At 41.4% G+C, this 17650-nt stretch overlaps 1 protein-coding gene across 4 annotated transcripts in view; it reads right to left on the bottom strand.

Moving 5' to 3' along the window:
• Window positions 1-17446, bottom strand: part of tshz2 (teashirt zinc finger homeobox 2) — a 769641-nt gene extending 752195 nt beyond the window's left edge. For 3 of the 4 annotated variants that reach the window (XM_072514692.1, XM_072514693.1, XM_072514694.1), the window contains exon 1: window positions 16849-17446. In XM_072514692.1, the coding sequence (XP_072370793.1) occupies window positions 16849-16888 (40 nt within the window). In that variant the 5' untranslated portion in view covers window positions 16889-17446. The remainder of the gene's footprint in view (window positions 1-16848) is intronic. The other variant, XM_072514691.1, reaches the window with a different exon arrangement.
• Between the last annotated feature and the right edge of the window lie 204 nt (window positions 17447-17650).

Raw genomic sequence — 17650 nt, 5'->3', positions numbered from 1 at the left:
TCCCTTGTAGAAGGGTTAATCTCTCCAGCATGGCCTGGCTGCAAAAGCCATTTTCTTATTTAAACTTGTAAACATTTGGATAGGGCACTTTCACTTTGAAGCCCCTTCCCTCTCAATTATGCTGGCATCATGCTGGCTGCTTTCAATCTGAAAGGGCATTGATTGACCCTCCAGCTTAGAGAGTCTGCCCACCATCTTTAATTGGACGTTGAGTGTGTTCACTGGCCATTAATTGGCTGCTCTGTGGAAAATCATGAGTGACCGTTTCCCACCTAATGTGGACTTATGACCTCCATTTGAGCCTTGGGGAGGGATGAGAAGCCAGAGAAAACCCAGCCTCAATAATCTATTAAATCATAAACAAAAAAGAGAACATTGCTCAAAAGTGGCATTTTCTTTTGTTGAGTCGTAACACTCTGGTGTACACGGAATTGAAACTAACCATTTTGGTGGGTTTTCTGAATAGCCCCCTTTGCTCTTTCATTTGAAAATGTTCAAACTTTGCGTATGCAGATCCACTGTTGGCGACCTCCATTCTAACTTCCGAAAGACAAGATCACTTATCCAAAATAGAAAACAGTGCTATCATTGCCACAGGTGAGCCTTCATTAGATTACAGCCACAGAAATAAAGGGCTGGATTTTCTCGATCCACCTGCTGACGGGATCTTCCAGTCCCACCGACGGCACCACCCCGCCGTTGTGGGTTCCCTGGCAGTGGGACAGACAAGCCACGCAAAACGCCACGAACATCTGCGGTACCGAAAGATCCCGCCAGGTTCCAATGGCGAGCCGCCTCCACCGCCCAATAGCATGCCTCTGGGGGGCTGGAAAATCCCACCCAACATGCTGGTAAAACAACAAGCCGAGAGACCTGAAGGCAAACACACTGAACTAGGGACCCCAGTTTGAAACCTTACCCTGTAAATCCAAAAGAATGCCAAATTAAAGGTGGCAGCTAATTCCTTAGACACAACAGTACATTTAATTACATTTCTTAGGTTTAATCATCGCACTGTACAACTAATCTGAACAAACATAACAACTGTAGTAAAAGCTTCTTTCCCTGCACAACAAATGAGGATAGCTGAAAAGATTCAACGGAAATAGAAACATTTTGAGTGCGGCTGAATGCACTATCAAATTTGAGTGCCATTCTGTGACCAGCAAGTGTGATGTTCCATAATCAGACACAATTCCTTCATACTTTTTTCACTTCTAAATATTTGCATGGGAACATATCCATGACTGACGAACGTTAATAAGCCCCTTCACAAAAAGAGAAAGGCCTTGAATTTCTATAGCGCCTTTCACAACCTGGGGCGAAATTCTCCCGAAACGGCGCGATGTCCGCCGACTGGCGCCCAAAACGGCGCCAATCAGACGGGCATCGCGCCGCCCCAAAGGTGCGGAATGCTCCGCATCTTTGGGGGCCGAGTCCCAACATTGAGGGGCTAGACAGACGCCGGAGGAATTTCCGTCCCGCCAGCTGGTGGAAACGGCCTTTGTTGCCCCGCCAGCTGGCGCGGAAATGACATCCCCGGGCGGTGCATGCGCGGGAGCGTCAGCGGCCGCAGTTTCCCACGCATGCGCAGTGGAGGGTGTCTCTTCCGCCTCCGCCATGGTGGAGACCGTGGCGGAGGCGGAAGGGAAAGAGTCCCCCCACGGCACAGGCCCGCCCGCGGATCGGTGGGCCCCGATCGCGGGCCAGGCCACCGTGGGGGCACCCTCCGGGGCAAGATCGCCCCGCGCCACCCCCAGGACCCCGGAGCCCGCCCACGCCGCCTTGTCCCGCCGTTCAAAAGGTGGTTTAATCCACACCGGCGGGACAGGCAATTTATCGGCGGGACTTCGGCCCATCCGGGCCAGAGAATCGAGCAGGGGGGCACGCCAACCGGCGCGGCCCGATTCCCTCCCCCGCTGAATATCCGGTGCCGGAGACTTCGGCAACCGGCGGGGGCGGGATTCACGGTAGCCCCCGGCGATTCTCCAACCCGGCGGGGGGTCGGAGAATGACGCCCCTGTTGTCTCCAAGAACTTTACAGCCAATTAAATACTTTTGAAGTGTAGCCACTGTTGTAATGTTGGAAACATTGCAGCTAATTTCTGCACAGCAAGGTTCCACAAGCAGCAATGTGAACATGGAGATCGCCCCTACACTTCTTTCAAATTATGTCATGGAATATATGACATCCACCCGAGAGGGGAGATGTAGCCTTGCTTTCATGTTATAGCTGAAAGATGACACCGCAGATGGTGCTACACTTCCTTAGTACTCGACATGCATTGGGCGAGTACAGCAAATTTCCTTCACTAAAAAAGATCAGTGAGTCAGATTGGATTTTATGTCAAACTGGGTCACTATTACTGATACTTGCTTTTTATTCTAGATTTAATTAATTGAATTGAACTTTACTGCTGGGATTGAACTCAGATCTCCAGATCAGGATCGAGGTTTCTGGATTGCTCGTCCAGTAACATAACCACTACTCGGTCAGGACCTGCCAATATATCATAATGTGTATACAATAATGTTCCATGTAATGTGTCATAATATAGCCTCCTGAGTTGATTCATATTCTGAGGACATATTGTACTACACTTAATAAGACTTGCTATTATCTATTCACAATGTGGTCTCCTCTACATCAGGAGACCAAACATGCTTTCTGGAGCACCTTCATTCAGTCTGCAATGTTGATCCTGAGCTTCAGCAGTCACCTGTAATTTCAATTTTCTACCTTGCTCCCACACTGGCCTCTGTCCTCGGTCTCCTACAGTGTTCCAATGAATCTCAACATAAGATTCCGGAACACCACCTTGTCTTTTAATTGGGTGTTGTACAGCCTTCATGACTCACCATTGTGTTCAACAATTTCAGATCAGAAACCTCAGCCTCTATTTTGTTTCCTTTTCTTTGCTGGTTTTTAGATTTACTCTTTCATTTCTCATCAGGCTTTTAGCTGGCTGAAGGGAAGACTTTTGCCCCCATCTGGGAGGAAGACCCACCTGCAGGAATGGTTACAGCTGGGACCAGTCCTCAACAACAATCGCGCTCAAACCAGATTAAATGGCAAATCTGGGGTTGCCTCCAGAGCCAGTCTGGCAGACACCAGTGGAACAGATTCAAGGCCAGAATTTGGAGTGTGGGGTGGAACACAAGGAGTGAATAGTACAGTGGGTGTGGGGGTGGGAGAAGATACCTCCCTTGGGCACAGAGTGCCTTATAAGGAGTCCCCCCCTCCAGAAACAGGTCATAACAAGGTCGCCAAGTGGCCTCGTTGCATGCTGTTGTCCCCCACCTATTCCATCCCTTCCTCTAGTGGTGGGGGAGGAGAACCTTAATTGGCCCAAGGAACAGAGGCAAATGTAGCTGGACAGGAAAAGATGCTTTCCTAGCCTGCAGTGACAATGCCAAGGTTTACCTGGTTGTCTTGCCAAGTGGTGTGGGCTATCTTCCCGTGCTGACGGCATTTTGCTGGCGGGGCGGGGGCTGCAGGTAAGCAATATAGGCATGGAGTTCCAGCCATGCCATCCAATTTTATTCTCACTCGTCTCAAAATTTCACCCATTTACTCTCTTAATCTCTCCAAAGGTGCCACCAGGCCTGCTGAGTATTCCTAGCACTTTTTGTGTATTTATTTTAAATTTTCAGCATCTGCAGCATTTTGCTTCTGCTATATTATCTACATTTGGATGAGAAATTTACAGCTGGCAAGGTGGACCCCAAGAATTATTTTTAAAATAAAATGCCAATTCCGGGTTTCTGTGTGTTGCAAATTCAGATGATTAAAACGTTTGATGAAATTTCCATTAGCAAAGCAAAATAAATGAAAGTTGGAGACTTTTTTGATGATTGTTCGAGATTTGGGGCTGGATTCTCTGCCCCGCCACATTTCTGTTTCACCCCGCTAGCGGGATGCTTTGTTATGCCGGTTGGACAATGGGGTTGTCCATTATGGGGTAGCCCCACACCGTCGGGAACCCCCGGGCTGCCGGCAAAATGGAGCATCCCACCTGTCATGATATGCAGACATGCAGATAATGATATACAGACCAGCACAGACAGGCAGCTAATGAACACAGAGAACAGGACATGACCAATGAGCAGGCAGGACACTCAGGGGTGGTATCTCACTATAAGAGGCACGAGGCACTCACACTCCACCTCTTTCCATTGATGAACATCCACAGAGTGAGTCAGGGTGTATTTACAGTATCACACCTCCAGCACGTGGCTAAGAGCTAGTCTGGTTCAGTCAGACAGAGTAACCACACTTAGGATAGCAGAGAGTCGAACTCATAGAGAACTGTGTTACTGGTTCAATAAATCAGACTGAACGAACTTCAAGGTCTGGAGTATCTTTTGGTTCAAGCTGCATCCAGTGTTATCCCAGAGTACATAACACGACACCACCGGCGGAGAATCCAGCCCATGATCCGGGTCAGATCCATCTTCCCAAGTCAAAATTCAACTTGTGGGCTCAAACACAGTGAAACCTACATCAACCCCAAACTCCCTGCAGGAATTTACACATTAGTATTGAGTGTGTAGCAGCTAGACTCCCCAAAGCTTGTTCGCATGACACACTTTCTCAAGCATGTGTGCTCAGCTTAGTTCAGAAAAGGAGACAGCCCTGCCAGTTCAACTACACTAAAAGAAACATTGAAAAGAAACATTTCAAAACAAGTACTGTGCCATAGCATTTATTGCTTTGCTCACTAACAACTAAATGGTCCCTGATCTATCTGTGACTGATTGGACTATCTGCAACATTAGCTGCTTTTCTGAGCATTATTTTAGAAAGCACAACAAACTTGAAACATGCCACAGTGCAAGATGTTTTTTTTCCCCCTCTTGTGATGGGATTAGCCAAATTTCAATACTTATTTATAACCTCCAGCAGAAAATTGACTACATACACTGCTTGAGTCAACTGGGACTGCATAACATCAACTTGATTATATCAAATTAACTCAAACATAATTGCACTGCTCGACTAGCCATGGAACTTGTCAGCTATAAACCTGTCAAAAATCCATCAACTTTACAGTTAAATAGCAGCACAAAGCTTAGGTTCCAGAATTTGACATTTTTTGGATCTCCGCCTCCAAATGCTTTATAGCTAGCTTCTTTTTACCGTTCTTGCTCTTCATTTCTATATTCTGAACTATATCAGCCACAGGAGGAAGAAAGCTAAAAGATACTGTTCGAACAAAAAAAAAAAGCTAAGTGTGTTTTGAAACGTCATTAACAAGCATCGAGTTTGGAGTATAATGATTGTTACAATAGGTGCCACAAAAGCAGCAAAGCATTTGTGAAGATTACCAAACCATGCATTTTTGAAAGAAACATTAGGAAATATGAACTCCATTATTGTGCTCATTAATGCAATGAAAATACAAGCCTAAGTAATAAATCAGAAATTCCCCAAAAGTAATTTTCTGCAGGCAAATGTTAAAAATCTACAAAACATGCCCCTGGAATAGTTTATATTGTCTGGTCTGTTGTACAGAATTATGAAGCATTTTGAACACAATTATCTTTGATGTGCTTTGGGGAAATTATTCAAATTTAGGGGTAATAACATATTTGGCATGTAACATATCAAATTGCTGTGGAACATCAATAATCAAAGTAAATCGAGTCCTGTGCTATATTGCTATATCACAAGAGTGGTAAACCCAGTGCATGCTGTAAAATGCTACGTTTTACATTTTTTTGCTTCTTCTTTTTGAACAGCTTTGTCAAATTCTATCCTTTACGACCTAGAAATCCAAAGCAATCTATAGCAGCAGGCCTTTATTTTAATATTAAAAAAAACAAATGTGAAGACAAGGATCAGGTGTGTAACACTAAATGACAATAGGAGATGTTCTTGGCAACAGCTGGATTTTAAATGCCTCCAGTTGAACTCACACATAATCACAAATGTTGTGGTAATATCATAGGGTTGATTATCTTGTTTGGGTGCCCTCGAGAGGATTGGTACTTCAACTTTGGAACACCACCCACCTCCATTCCTATCTTAGCCCATCTACCTCTGAGCAGGCTTGTTGGGTAGCTTCAAGCACACAATGCAATTTTCTTGACATTCATTGAAATACATGGATCAGTGGACCTTCAATTTCTATAGCATTCCAAGTGAGCACCACTTGTCAGGTGTATGACTGGACAATTAGCCCAGATATTGCAAGATTGGGAAATTATTATTATTATTAAAACTATTATTTTGTCTATTTAAGTCAATGCAATTATCATTATAATCCCTGTACCTAATGGGTCCAGATAACAAACCAACAACTTACCTTGCCTTTCAAATAGAAAGTCTTCCTAAACTGCTTCACAGGGACAAGAAAAATGGATGGTGAGGCAAAACTGGAAATATTAAAAGGTGGTGTCTAAATGCTTCAAAGAAGTGGACATTGATGAGTCTCTTAAAAGGAGAATGAAAGGAAGAAACAGAAAGACTTCAGGACTATGTGACAAACAGTGCAAATCTGGAGGACTGTAGGCCACCGCCAATGATGCAGAGGAAAGAGCACAAGAAGCCAGAAGAATAGACCTCAAGGGGTGGGAATTATACTCTGGAAGAAATTACAGTGTTAGGATGGGGTGAGGCTGTGGAGAGATTCAATACAAGGATATGATAATTTTAAACTGGAGGCAGTGGCTGCTGCCAATGTATGTCAATGAGCACCACCAGACACAGCATAGGAAACTGGAAGCCAAGATTGGTCTAAACTTACATTTACAGAGGTTGAAACTTGGAGGTAAGAAAAGAGTGGTGATTTCCACCGCAAATGTTTGAAAGAGGGATGGAGGTGGGAGTAGGTGGCCTTTGTCCTGAAAGAAAATTTTGGAAGCTCAGCTCAAAGTCAAACAGAATTTCCAGGTTATGGGTTTCCTCAGGGAGCAGGAAGGTTAAGGATTTTATGATGGAGACCAAATATAATAGTTTCAGTCTTCCCAATGTTTAGACTGAATGTCAGCCAAGTGCTCTGACAATACAGGGAAAGTTGTAGAGTCAATCAAGTGGCGAAAATATGGAGTTTGGAGTTATTGACAATTATGTTGAAGTTAACCCAATGTTTCATTTCCTTTGAAGGTTCCAGAAATGGCAATGCAAGAGTGGGAAGAGAAGCAATTGCTAAAGATGTTCCTTACAGTGTGTAGACCAGTGCAACCTTTGCAGTTAGTTAAAAGAAAGTGCAATTTCCTCCCAATCCTCCCTCAGTTTTGGAGTACAGCTTCCACCATAGCCAACTAGAGGATATGAATCAAGTGGAGATCTGGATTGGTTTGAAACATTTAAGACTAACGAAATCAGAAAGCACTGTGGGTATTAGTAAAGCGTTTGATTTGGGGTTTGGGGGCATTAACTTAAAGACTATCCCAGGAACACCTATTCTCAACACCTATTCTCTTAATCAACATTAATGATACTGATTCTGCAACTGCAATTTAATTAAATTCACAGATGTTACCACACTCGAGAGGGGCATCAGCCAAGGTTCTCTAAAACATGATGGACAACATTGGTAAATTGATGGAACAGTGATATGAAATTTGATACAAACAAATAGAAAGCATAAAATGTTGCAGGAATAAAGTGTACTAAGCTACAGAAACAGTTAACAGATGAATCTGGGAAGGATCTGGGAGTCACAGCAGACTTGCTACTTAACATGTCCATTAGATTGCTGTGAAGCAGCAACTGAACAATCCAAGTAGAACGTGAAATTTAATTATTTTATCGCAAAGGTAGAGAATGTCACATTAAAATCATATGATACTCTGATCAGAATGCTTTGAACTTGTGTTCACTTTGGTTAACAGATATAATGGAAATATTCAAGCCATGGAGATGGTACAAGAGTTATGGGGTGAAAGTGGAAAGCCTGTAATTATTTAGCTATGAAAGGAGATGAATAACAGGAACTTTATAGAAGTATAAAAGATGTATAGGTAAGCTTAGTCGAGAGCACTCTTCAAAAAAGCCATATATTAGAATATGTAAGCTTAAATGTGATAAAAGGGCCAATACAAGACTGATGTTTGTGGAAACATTTTGCACAGATTGCTAACATGTTGAATGCTCCTTGAGGCAGGATGTTAGAAATAAAAATTTGCATCCATGTGCTAGGGTGATCCAAACAGCCACCCTCACCTGTACTTATTTTGTTATTTACTGAAACACAAATGGATAAATGGATCACAAACGAAACAGACTGACAGTCACCACTTATAAATGGACATATTAAACACTCTGGAGGTCCATTTCCAAAATCCCTGAAATGCAAAGCACTATGAACAGCCAAGCCACCTCTCAGAAGGATATAGCTGAAAAACATAGGGAAAAGACTAGACCTATAACATGCTGCTCAAAGCCAGGACATAGATCTAATCTAGTATGACTCTGCTGCTTTCTAACACACTTGCCCAAATTAATCTTATCGGGAGCATTAAGAAATTGATGCATACATGAGTATTTCTATACATACGGTCCTAAGAAAAGTGACAGTACTAACTTAACATATCCACTGGATATATACAAGCAATTTCCTACAACAGTGACTGTACCTTAACATGTTTCACTGGCTCTAGAGCGTTTGAGATGTCCTGAGATCATGAAAGGCACAACATTAATCACTCTTTCTCAATCTTTCTTTCTTTATAGGTTCAATAACTTCAGCTCTGAGTTAAATAATATCAATTGAGGCAATGGCAGAGATGCGACAATTGGTACCAGCATATTTGGGTTGAATGTTACCGGTTGATTCTTGCTGGAAACACATTATGGACATCAGGTGAGGACATAATTGGACTTGGTTGTAAACCCCACGTGTGAAAATTGATACATGAACAATATATATATGGACCATGTACTGTAGTCTGTGCTTCAGCAAAAGCCTGTTATTATGGACATGGAAGAAAATTGGCACAATTTTTACTACAAGATTAATTTGGGCCACAAAATTGTCAAACAGGCATTTCAAACCCAAACTCAATAAAAAAGAATCACCAGCATGTACTCCGCCAGCTGGAACTTTACATTTACTTATTCGATTCAACGAGATACTTTGCCAACCTGTAAGCAATTGATAGTCATAAATAAATCTGAATCGCCTAAATTTCAACTGTGGCTTGCAGCTGCAGATCACGTGCACGATGTGTGATAATTGATTAAACTTTATCACTTCCTCTCTCCTCTGACAAAAATACATTTATTTTTTACTATTTTTGTTCCTTCTTTTCATACTGGATCTTGTATGTCTACTTTGTTTATTTTTCTTCCCTTCAGCTGGTGCATCACAAGTGGGCTGAATGGCCTCCTTCTGCGCTGTAATATTTCTGTATTTCCTTTAGTTTATACTCACAGCTGTTAAGGCAAATGATAATAGATTCTATAAGCAACAGGTGAAACTAGGCAGTTTGTGTGTCCCTTGAAATAATTTATATACTCCATATAAAAGGTTTTGGGTGGCACGGTAACATAGTGGTTAGCACTGTTGCTTCACAGCTCCCAGGGTCCCAGTTTCGATTCCGGCTTAGGTCACTGTGTGTGTGTGTGTGTGTGTGTGTGTGTATATATATATATATATATATATATATATATATATATATATAGATAGATAGATAGATAGAGAGAGAGAGAGAGAGAGAGGGAGAGGGAGAGGGAGAGGGAGAGGGAGAGGGAGAGGGAGAGAGAGAGGAGTCTGCATGTTCTCCCTGTGTCTGCGTGGGTCTCCTCCACGTGATCTAGTTTCCTCCCACATGTCCTGAAAGACGTGCTGTTAGGTAATTTGGACATTCTGAATTCTCCCTCTGTGTCCCCAATCAGACGCAGGAATGTGGCAATTAGGGGTTTTTCACAGTGACTTCATTGCAGTATTAATGTAAGACTACTTGTGACAATAAAGATATTATAACTGGCCAGGTGAAAATCAGAAGGTTTTGTATCAGAACAACCAATTGTATAGCCAATTACTGCTCGAGTAGTTTAATTCAGAGGATTACAAACATAAAGGTGGGGTAGTCAAGAAGTGTTTTACAATACCAAAATTAAAGGACCAGGAAGCATTTGCATGGCTGTAGATAACAGCATGATGTTCCACCAATGATTCACCATGCTATCTTCTGCAATAACCCAGGGTCTCTACCTAGCTCTCATACTTCCCACATCTTGATATCAGTGCTCCTTTAATATAACTGCTTTATGGAAGTTGGGATGGAAATGGACCCTCAACTGATGGGAAGTCAGTAATCCAATGAACTAACCATTTTACCGATGCAAATAAGGTTTTGTGCCTCAGAATCTGCTGTCTTTTTGCATCTAACAGAAAGCATCAGCATCACAGTCAGGAGTGAAAAATGGAAGATGCACTAAGCGATGTTACATGACTGCTCTGGTTTGTTTTCAGAACCATATTTGGCAGAACGAAAGGTCCATAGGGTCCTGCAACTTATACTAATGTACAGTTTTTACAGAAATATGGCACTGGAAGTGAGAAACAGATGTTTTTGATTAATATATACTCCTTACCATAACACTGTACTGTGGTCATTACCTATATACTTTTAATCAGCAAGAAGCATCTGTTTCCAATAATAAATCATGAGAAATGACAACTGCATTCATATTGTTTATAGGAAGGCCCAAACATACATAGGAATCCATTGGTTTATTTCAATACCACTGAGGTGCCTTTCAGCAAATATTTTTCAAATAAAATTCGCCTTACTTTCTTCCGCTTTTGTTTCCATGGCTGCTAGCTACATCTTTCAGGCAAACAAGCAGGTTGCGAGATTCAATGCAAGAACTTTTCCATAACAAAAATATCACCTCCATTCTATCACTGCACAGCACAAGTAACAATGAACATTGCACTACATTGAGTATAACTTTGATTTGACTTTCTAACCGGAACGCAAGCGCATTTACCATGTCACAAGTAATTCCGAGAAAATGCTACATTTTGAGCACTTACCCAATGGCACCCGCTCAGCATTACTGCATTGTTCTCCTATTAGAGATTAGGCTCTCTATGGATTGTGAGTGGGGCCAAGACTGATGACAATATCAACCGTATTTAACCCATTTACACTATGCTGCTTCTAAGGTTTGTTTCACATAGCTATACAGAACAGAACCCAAATGATGCAGACAATTAAATTTGTCCATGGAAACATGACTTCTATAGTTTGCTTTCTGGGCAACAAATGTCACGGGGCATAAATTCTGATTTACTAGCAGAAGCAGAAAGGAGAGGTTAGAAGACATTTTTTTAGCCAAAAAGTTACTGGAATATTGAATCGAATACCACAAATGACAAACGAAGCAGAGTAAATCATGACTTATAGGAGAAAATTAAATGAACGGCAAATGAAAAATACTAGGAAAGTACAAAAAAAAGAGGAGGGATATGGAATTAAAAGAACTCATTCTGATGTTACTGCCACCAGCAAAGGTATGGTGGACTAATTATCATCTTTCGGTATTGAATTTCTATGAGCATGGTGGTGTTGGTTCAGGATTGATGTTCCCTGTACCCTAACTGATCAGAAAGATTATTAAAGCCAGGACAGGCCATTCTGTCCATCTAGCTCATCTTCCAGAGAAACCATGATGCCCCTATTCACAGCCATTCTCATCTACACACCCACTTGCCCCTTGAATGGTTTCAGAGATCCAATGAGAGGAAATCTACTCATCTAGTTAAGTTCCAATGTGCATCATATAATTAAATACTATGTATGCATAGAAATTAAAGTGATCTACTTCTTACAAAAATAATTTTGCTACTTGGGCACACATTTTTGAACATATGTAAATGTTTACATCAAAGTCTAATTTTAGCGATGCACTGTTGGCACTTATACCGCTCTCCTCTGAACTTGGAGAGATGGCACCTGAAGTACTGTGTACAATTTTTGTCTTCTTACTTAAGGAAGGGTACACTTGCATTGAAAGCAGTTCAGAGAACGGTCACTGGGCTGATTCCTGGGATGAAAGGGTTGTTTTATGAGGAAAGGTTGAACAGGTTGAGCCCATATACATTGGAGCTTAGAAAATTGAAACATATAAGATTGAGTGGGCTTGATAGAGTAGATGCTGAGAGGATATTTTATCTCCTAGGGGAATCTAGAACAGGAGGCAGAGTTAAAAATTTAATATGGGGATGAGAAGGAATTTCTTCTCTGAGGGTTGTTAGTTTGTGCAATTAGCTTCCCCAGAAAGCAGGGGAGGCTAGGTCATTGAATTTATTCAAGGCTGAGTTAGACTGATTTTTGATTGACAACGGAGTCAAGGTTAGGGGAGACAGGCAGAAAAGTGGAGTTAAGGCCACAATCAGATCAGCCATGATCTTACTGAATGGCGGAGCAGCTCGACTTCCATTCCTTTTATGAGCAATATCTTATGGGAAAAAAGCAGAGTTTTACGTAATGGGCATCACTTAAACCAACCTCCAAACTTAAAAAAATGAAAGGTTTTTCAAAATTTGCATCTCTCGTGTAAGTGAAGCTTAAATGTAAAATGTTAGTATGCCCAATCTCAGGTGAAAGTGTGATTTGCACATTGGCTGGAGGCTCAGGCATAGTGAAATCTACAGTATTGGCCATCTTTGTTTTATCAAATACTGTATGTAACCAACATTCAGTGGAATTGGATAAGGTTTGGCACTGACTAGTTTTGTGAGGAGGGAGTATATTCCAAGATAATGCTTAACCAAACAATGAACTGCCACTAACAGACACGAGAAATTGTTAGAGAATGTTATGATTTAAAAAGTAAACTCAAGAGATTTCCAAACATATACTTCCACACTAAGGAGAACCTATCCAATAAGTGGTTTTTCAAAAAAACACATTGAAAACAGATGTTAAAATCAACAAACCTTTCTTCTGTTTCACCGTTACTCTTTGTTTTGTTTAACTGGTACAATTAGTGGGAATGTTCAAAGCAAGAATTTAAGTCTGCTCTTCTCTTCCGGACACAGGTGTTCATTAATCTACAATTACTTCATGTGGAGCTAACGTACAACTGTAATTATTACATTTAATTCCTGTTTAGTGAATAACCCACTTGTCATCACAAATTGTTGCAGCATGGTCCACCATAAAAATGCTGGGCTGGAAAATATCAAGATTTAAAAGTAGTAACACACGTCTTTATGGTTTCACAATGTAAACTTTCTCTCCTGGAATCAAACAGAAAATGCTTGAAGTACAGTGCAGATTCATCAGGCTCTGAAAAGAGATAACTCACATTAATGTTTTGGATCAAGAACTTTCATCAGTTTTAATGAAGAATCTACACTCGAAACATTAACCTTCCTTTTCAGACGATACCTGCTGTGTACTACCAGCATTTTCTGTTTTATTGCTTCACATTTCCAACATTCCCAAGGTTTTGTCTCCTGAAATTTATTATATCTATGGAAGCACAAAGTGACGCTTACATGGCTCCACATCACAATGATAGACTCACATTAGTTTTGTGCAAACACTATCTCACTCCCAAGTGTGTAAATGCGACAGATTTTACATCTGTGAGGATTGGGTGACTATTCCTGTATGAAGACTTTGGACTTCAGCAAAAATTCACCTTGTGAGCCTGCAGAAGTTAATTAAAGTCAGAAATTAATCTTTACAGGACCAGCCAGTGACCATACCATCCATTAAGTCACTCAGAACCACCCAATACTGGGACAGTCTTGTGCTCAGTGATACAGCTTGGCAGGCTTTAGTCCGGTCTTTAAAGAAACAACAAGTGATGCATGTGTTAACCCACTTAGAACGGATACAAATCAGCTAAAATGTTAATCATTAAAAAAAATTAATGCATGAAACAGCGTTATTAACCTTTTCTGTAATCTACTACCTGTATAGATCACAAACGTATTTTAAATGGTTTCCACATAACCTTACATAAAGGGCAACAGAGAATGTATTTGAAGGAAAAGTTACTCTTGTGCATGGGTTATCAGTGATATTAGTGATTACTGTTTAAATGAGAAAACAAGGTAAAGGACCAAGGCCTTGAAGTGAAGTGTGCCGCCAAAGTGGAAAAGACTGAAAAGAACAATGACGTTTTCCAATCTGATTATACCACATCGGAGTTTTAGAAATCTGAAGGATGGAGAAACTGATAGAGATGGGGGGCTTAATGAATCTTGCTAGGTTGAGAACTTGGGAAAATATGAGTTCAGGGATTGTGATTTCCATGCAGTACTGATGTACAGCACAGACTAAATTGGGCAGTGCTTTTGGAGTTTAGAAGGGAAGAAAGTTCGAACTGGCAATTGTTATATTACTGAAATGCAGGATAATATGGCTGCAAATAAAAGCAGGATCTGTTAAACACAGTTTGTTGATCCTTGTTCATTGCAATCAACTAAATCCTAAATCATAATGTTCTGGAATACAATGTGAGATCTTTAAAGGTCTGGCTCGTACACTATAATTTGAACTTTTAAAGAGTTTAATCTGGATAATAATTTAACTTATCTAATTCTGTCCTCATTTTCTTTGCACTATGAATTATATAATGGAATAATACACATTTTCTCAATTAATCATCTACACAAACTTTATTTCAAAATAAACAATATAAATATCACCCTGAATATATGGGTGGCATATATGGTGCCATACCATGTATGGCAAATTGAGGGGGGGCATTTAAAAAATATATATTGATAAAGCAAAATTAAATTGAAAATGATTCAAATTTAAAAACTCCCTTTTGAAGGCAGGTAAAATACTACTTTTATTCTTCTTAAAGCTACATATGGATGTAGTTTATGAAGAACTTTAGTTTTTATTTGAATTCCTTTCATGGGATGCCACAATTGCAGTTAACTAGTAGTCAATATACAACAGACATGTTGACACTATATAAACTGGTGAACCCCACCAAATGGTATTACTGCACTTTTAACCTCATCAAACTATCAAATCATAGAACATATTGTTACCAGACATTTTTTTAATTCCCTGGATGATGGCAGTGTCAAGTTTCAGGAATGACAGGAACACAGCATTTCTCTAAATAAATAAGTTCATTTTAAAACATTGCAACCTTGTTTAAAGTTTTTTTTGATGAATGTGATTTGATATCCATTCCTCTTCCCACTAACTGCTGCCCCCCCCCAACTTTCCTTCAATACATAGTTGAACTTATATCACGTCCGTCAACCCACATCTCTTCGCCCCTTCCTGTCCTGCCAGGTAATCAATTTGTCGTCACTCTTGGTAACCCCAGTAAAGTCATCAGTGAAATGAGTTACAGCTGTGAAACCATCAGGAAGAAGAACAGCCAAGAATATGCTGCTGATAGCACATCGAGGTCTCAAAGATGAAATATTAATGCACGATTTGTTTATCTGCAAGCTCACATCTTCCAGCACTGAGCTGTTAATTTTCTATCTGTGCAGACAACAGATCACTCAGTCATGAACTCTTCACAGCCATTACACAGAGACATTTTGATTAAGTATGCCTAATGTAGTGTATAGGAAAGAATGAAAACACTCAGCCTGCCAACTTTTGATTGACCATTAAGCCACTGATGAATGTGCCTGTCAGGGGAGAGACAATTACCTCAACAATGAAGAAAGTCTTCTGGAGGGTTATTTCTATAGCAGTGACACATTTACCAGATTACAGCCATGCAAGTTGAAAGCGTGTAAACTAATAGCTAAGATTTCTTCATAATGTATTCATCCCACTCTCCTTAAAGGAGAGGAAATGAAAAAAAAACACTCACATTACAAAAAAACACTAAACAAAATAATTGTGCATGCCTGGGCAAAGAAATGACAGGGGCAGGCGTTACGTCACCAGCACATGCGTTGCCATAGTGAGTGATTTATTGATATTTATCGAGAATGAATAGATCAAAGCCCGCCAGATGACAGGTGATCAATCACGCGTCAAATCAAAGATGGCAATCGACTTTAAGACCAGTTAAGTGGGTGGATCCGGCGGATGAAAAATGAACTTTTATTTCTGTGCCCTGCACCACCAAATATCATAACTCTCGGGAGGGAAGCAAGAAAAAAAGGGTTTTCGGAAAAGGCAGTTTAATTTCCCAGATTAGATTCCTCTTTTGCAAAACTATGGGGTTTTTTTGGAGCCGTGCGAGACTTTGAGGCACAATCGCACAAAAGTTCAAAGTTCCAGCGGCTCGCACGGCTTCCCCATTTTTATTTTGGCTAAATTATATCCTCCTCCCCCCCCCGCCGCCCCCTCACTTTTATTTCCTCAAGAGATCTGCAAAGTGCTCCCCAACCGCCACACGCTTCCCGACGATCCCGTTGCTTTTTTGTTTGTCCTTCCAAATAGCTATTATAAACGGCCTTTCAGTGTGCCGATTGCAAATCACTGCACTGCAAACATTCTATCAGATCACAGTCAAATATTGCAACCCATCCATCTTTTTTTTCCACAAGAGAGACTGAATTCTCCCTGACTGACAGGGGATAAACACACACACACGGGGTTATACACTGTGCTGGACCAACCAAAGCACCCCCCTCCAACCCCATCAACTGAATTCCACACACACACAGCTCACTCCGTCCCCGCTAAACACATCAAAAATAATTCACATCCAACAACAACAAAAACTTCAAGCGCAAAACAAAAGTCTCGCCGGAGACCCTTTTTTTTTCTCCAAAAACACACACACAGAAACCCCAAATCTCAGCGAAGGAGCTGTGTCACCAAACACATTTTTTTGACAGGAAGATTTTTGGGGTTTTCTATAACGAGAAAAAGACGGCTGAATAATGATAGTGACTGTCTAATGCAGGAGGTAAGATATAGAAGTTGTTTGTTTACCTGCAGCCCGTTTGGGTGCTTGCTGCTTCCTCCGCGGCATGCTGTGAGAGTTTCAAGTTGACTTTTCTTCAGGTGTGTAAGAGGGGAGGGGGGAATAGGGGGAGGGGGGTGCACGGCGGAGGCGATGGCGGGCCGTCAATGTGCGTGTGTGTGTGTATATATATACACACACACATGTGTAGGTGCTATCTGTACAATATCTTAAATATTGCAAAAAAAATGTATGGATGTGTCTGTCGGGGGGGGGGGGGGGGGAGCTGGTGGCTGGGTTGGCACAGGAACACACCACCCCCCCGGCTGGACGATCGCAAGCTGTCGGTCCTGCCTCTCTGTCTGTCTCAGTCTCGCCCCACTTCTCTCTCTCTCTCTCTCTCTCTTCCTCTCCCCGAGCGGGTGTTGATCAGTGCCGGGGCGGAGCGGAGCTGCTGCTGCTCTCCGTCGGTCGGGTGGCTGGCAGCTTTTCCGGAGGGACTGAGTTCAGTCTCACTCGCACAGACACGGGTAAGCGATAGAAGCGAGCATCGATCCCCTCCTCCTCCTTCTGCTCCTCCTTCTGGCAAAGTCAAATGCAATCTATAGCAGCCTCATCCTTGCATTTGACAGCATCTGGAACAGTGAAAAATGAAAGCAGAAGAGAAACCTATCAATAACCAGGCGTCGGGCATTTGTTAACGACAATAAAAACAATGCACGCACATTGACAAAATTATTAATCTTCTCTGAGCCTGAGAATTAGATGAACATTTTCACACGTAACATGCACTTATTATCTGTAAAATACTTCCTAAAATATTCTCCGGAG

The sequence above is a fragment of the Scyliorhinus torazame genome, chromosome 8 (assembly GCF_047496885.1).
Source record: "Scyliorhinus torazame isolate Kashiwa2021f chromosome 8, sScyTor2.1, whole genome shotgun sequence".
Taxonomy (NCBI): Eukaryota; Metazoa; Chordata; class Chondrichthyes; order Carcharhiniformes; family Scyliorhinidae; genus Scyliorhinus; species Scyliorhinus torazame.
The sequence above is the reverse complement of the archived record's forward strand: the minus strand, read 5'-3'. Positions and strand labels throughout refer to the sequence as shown.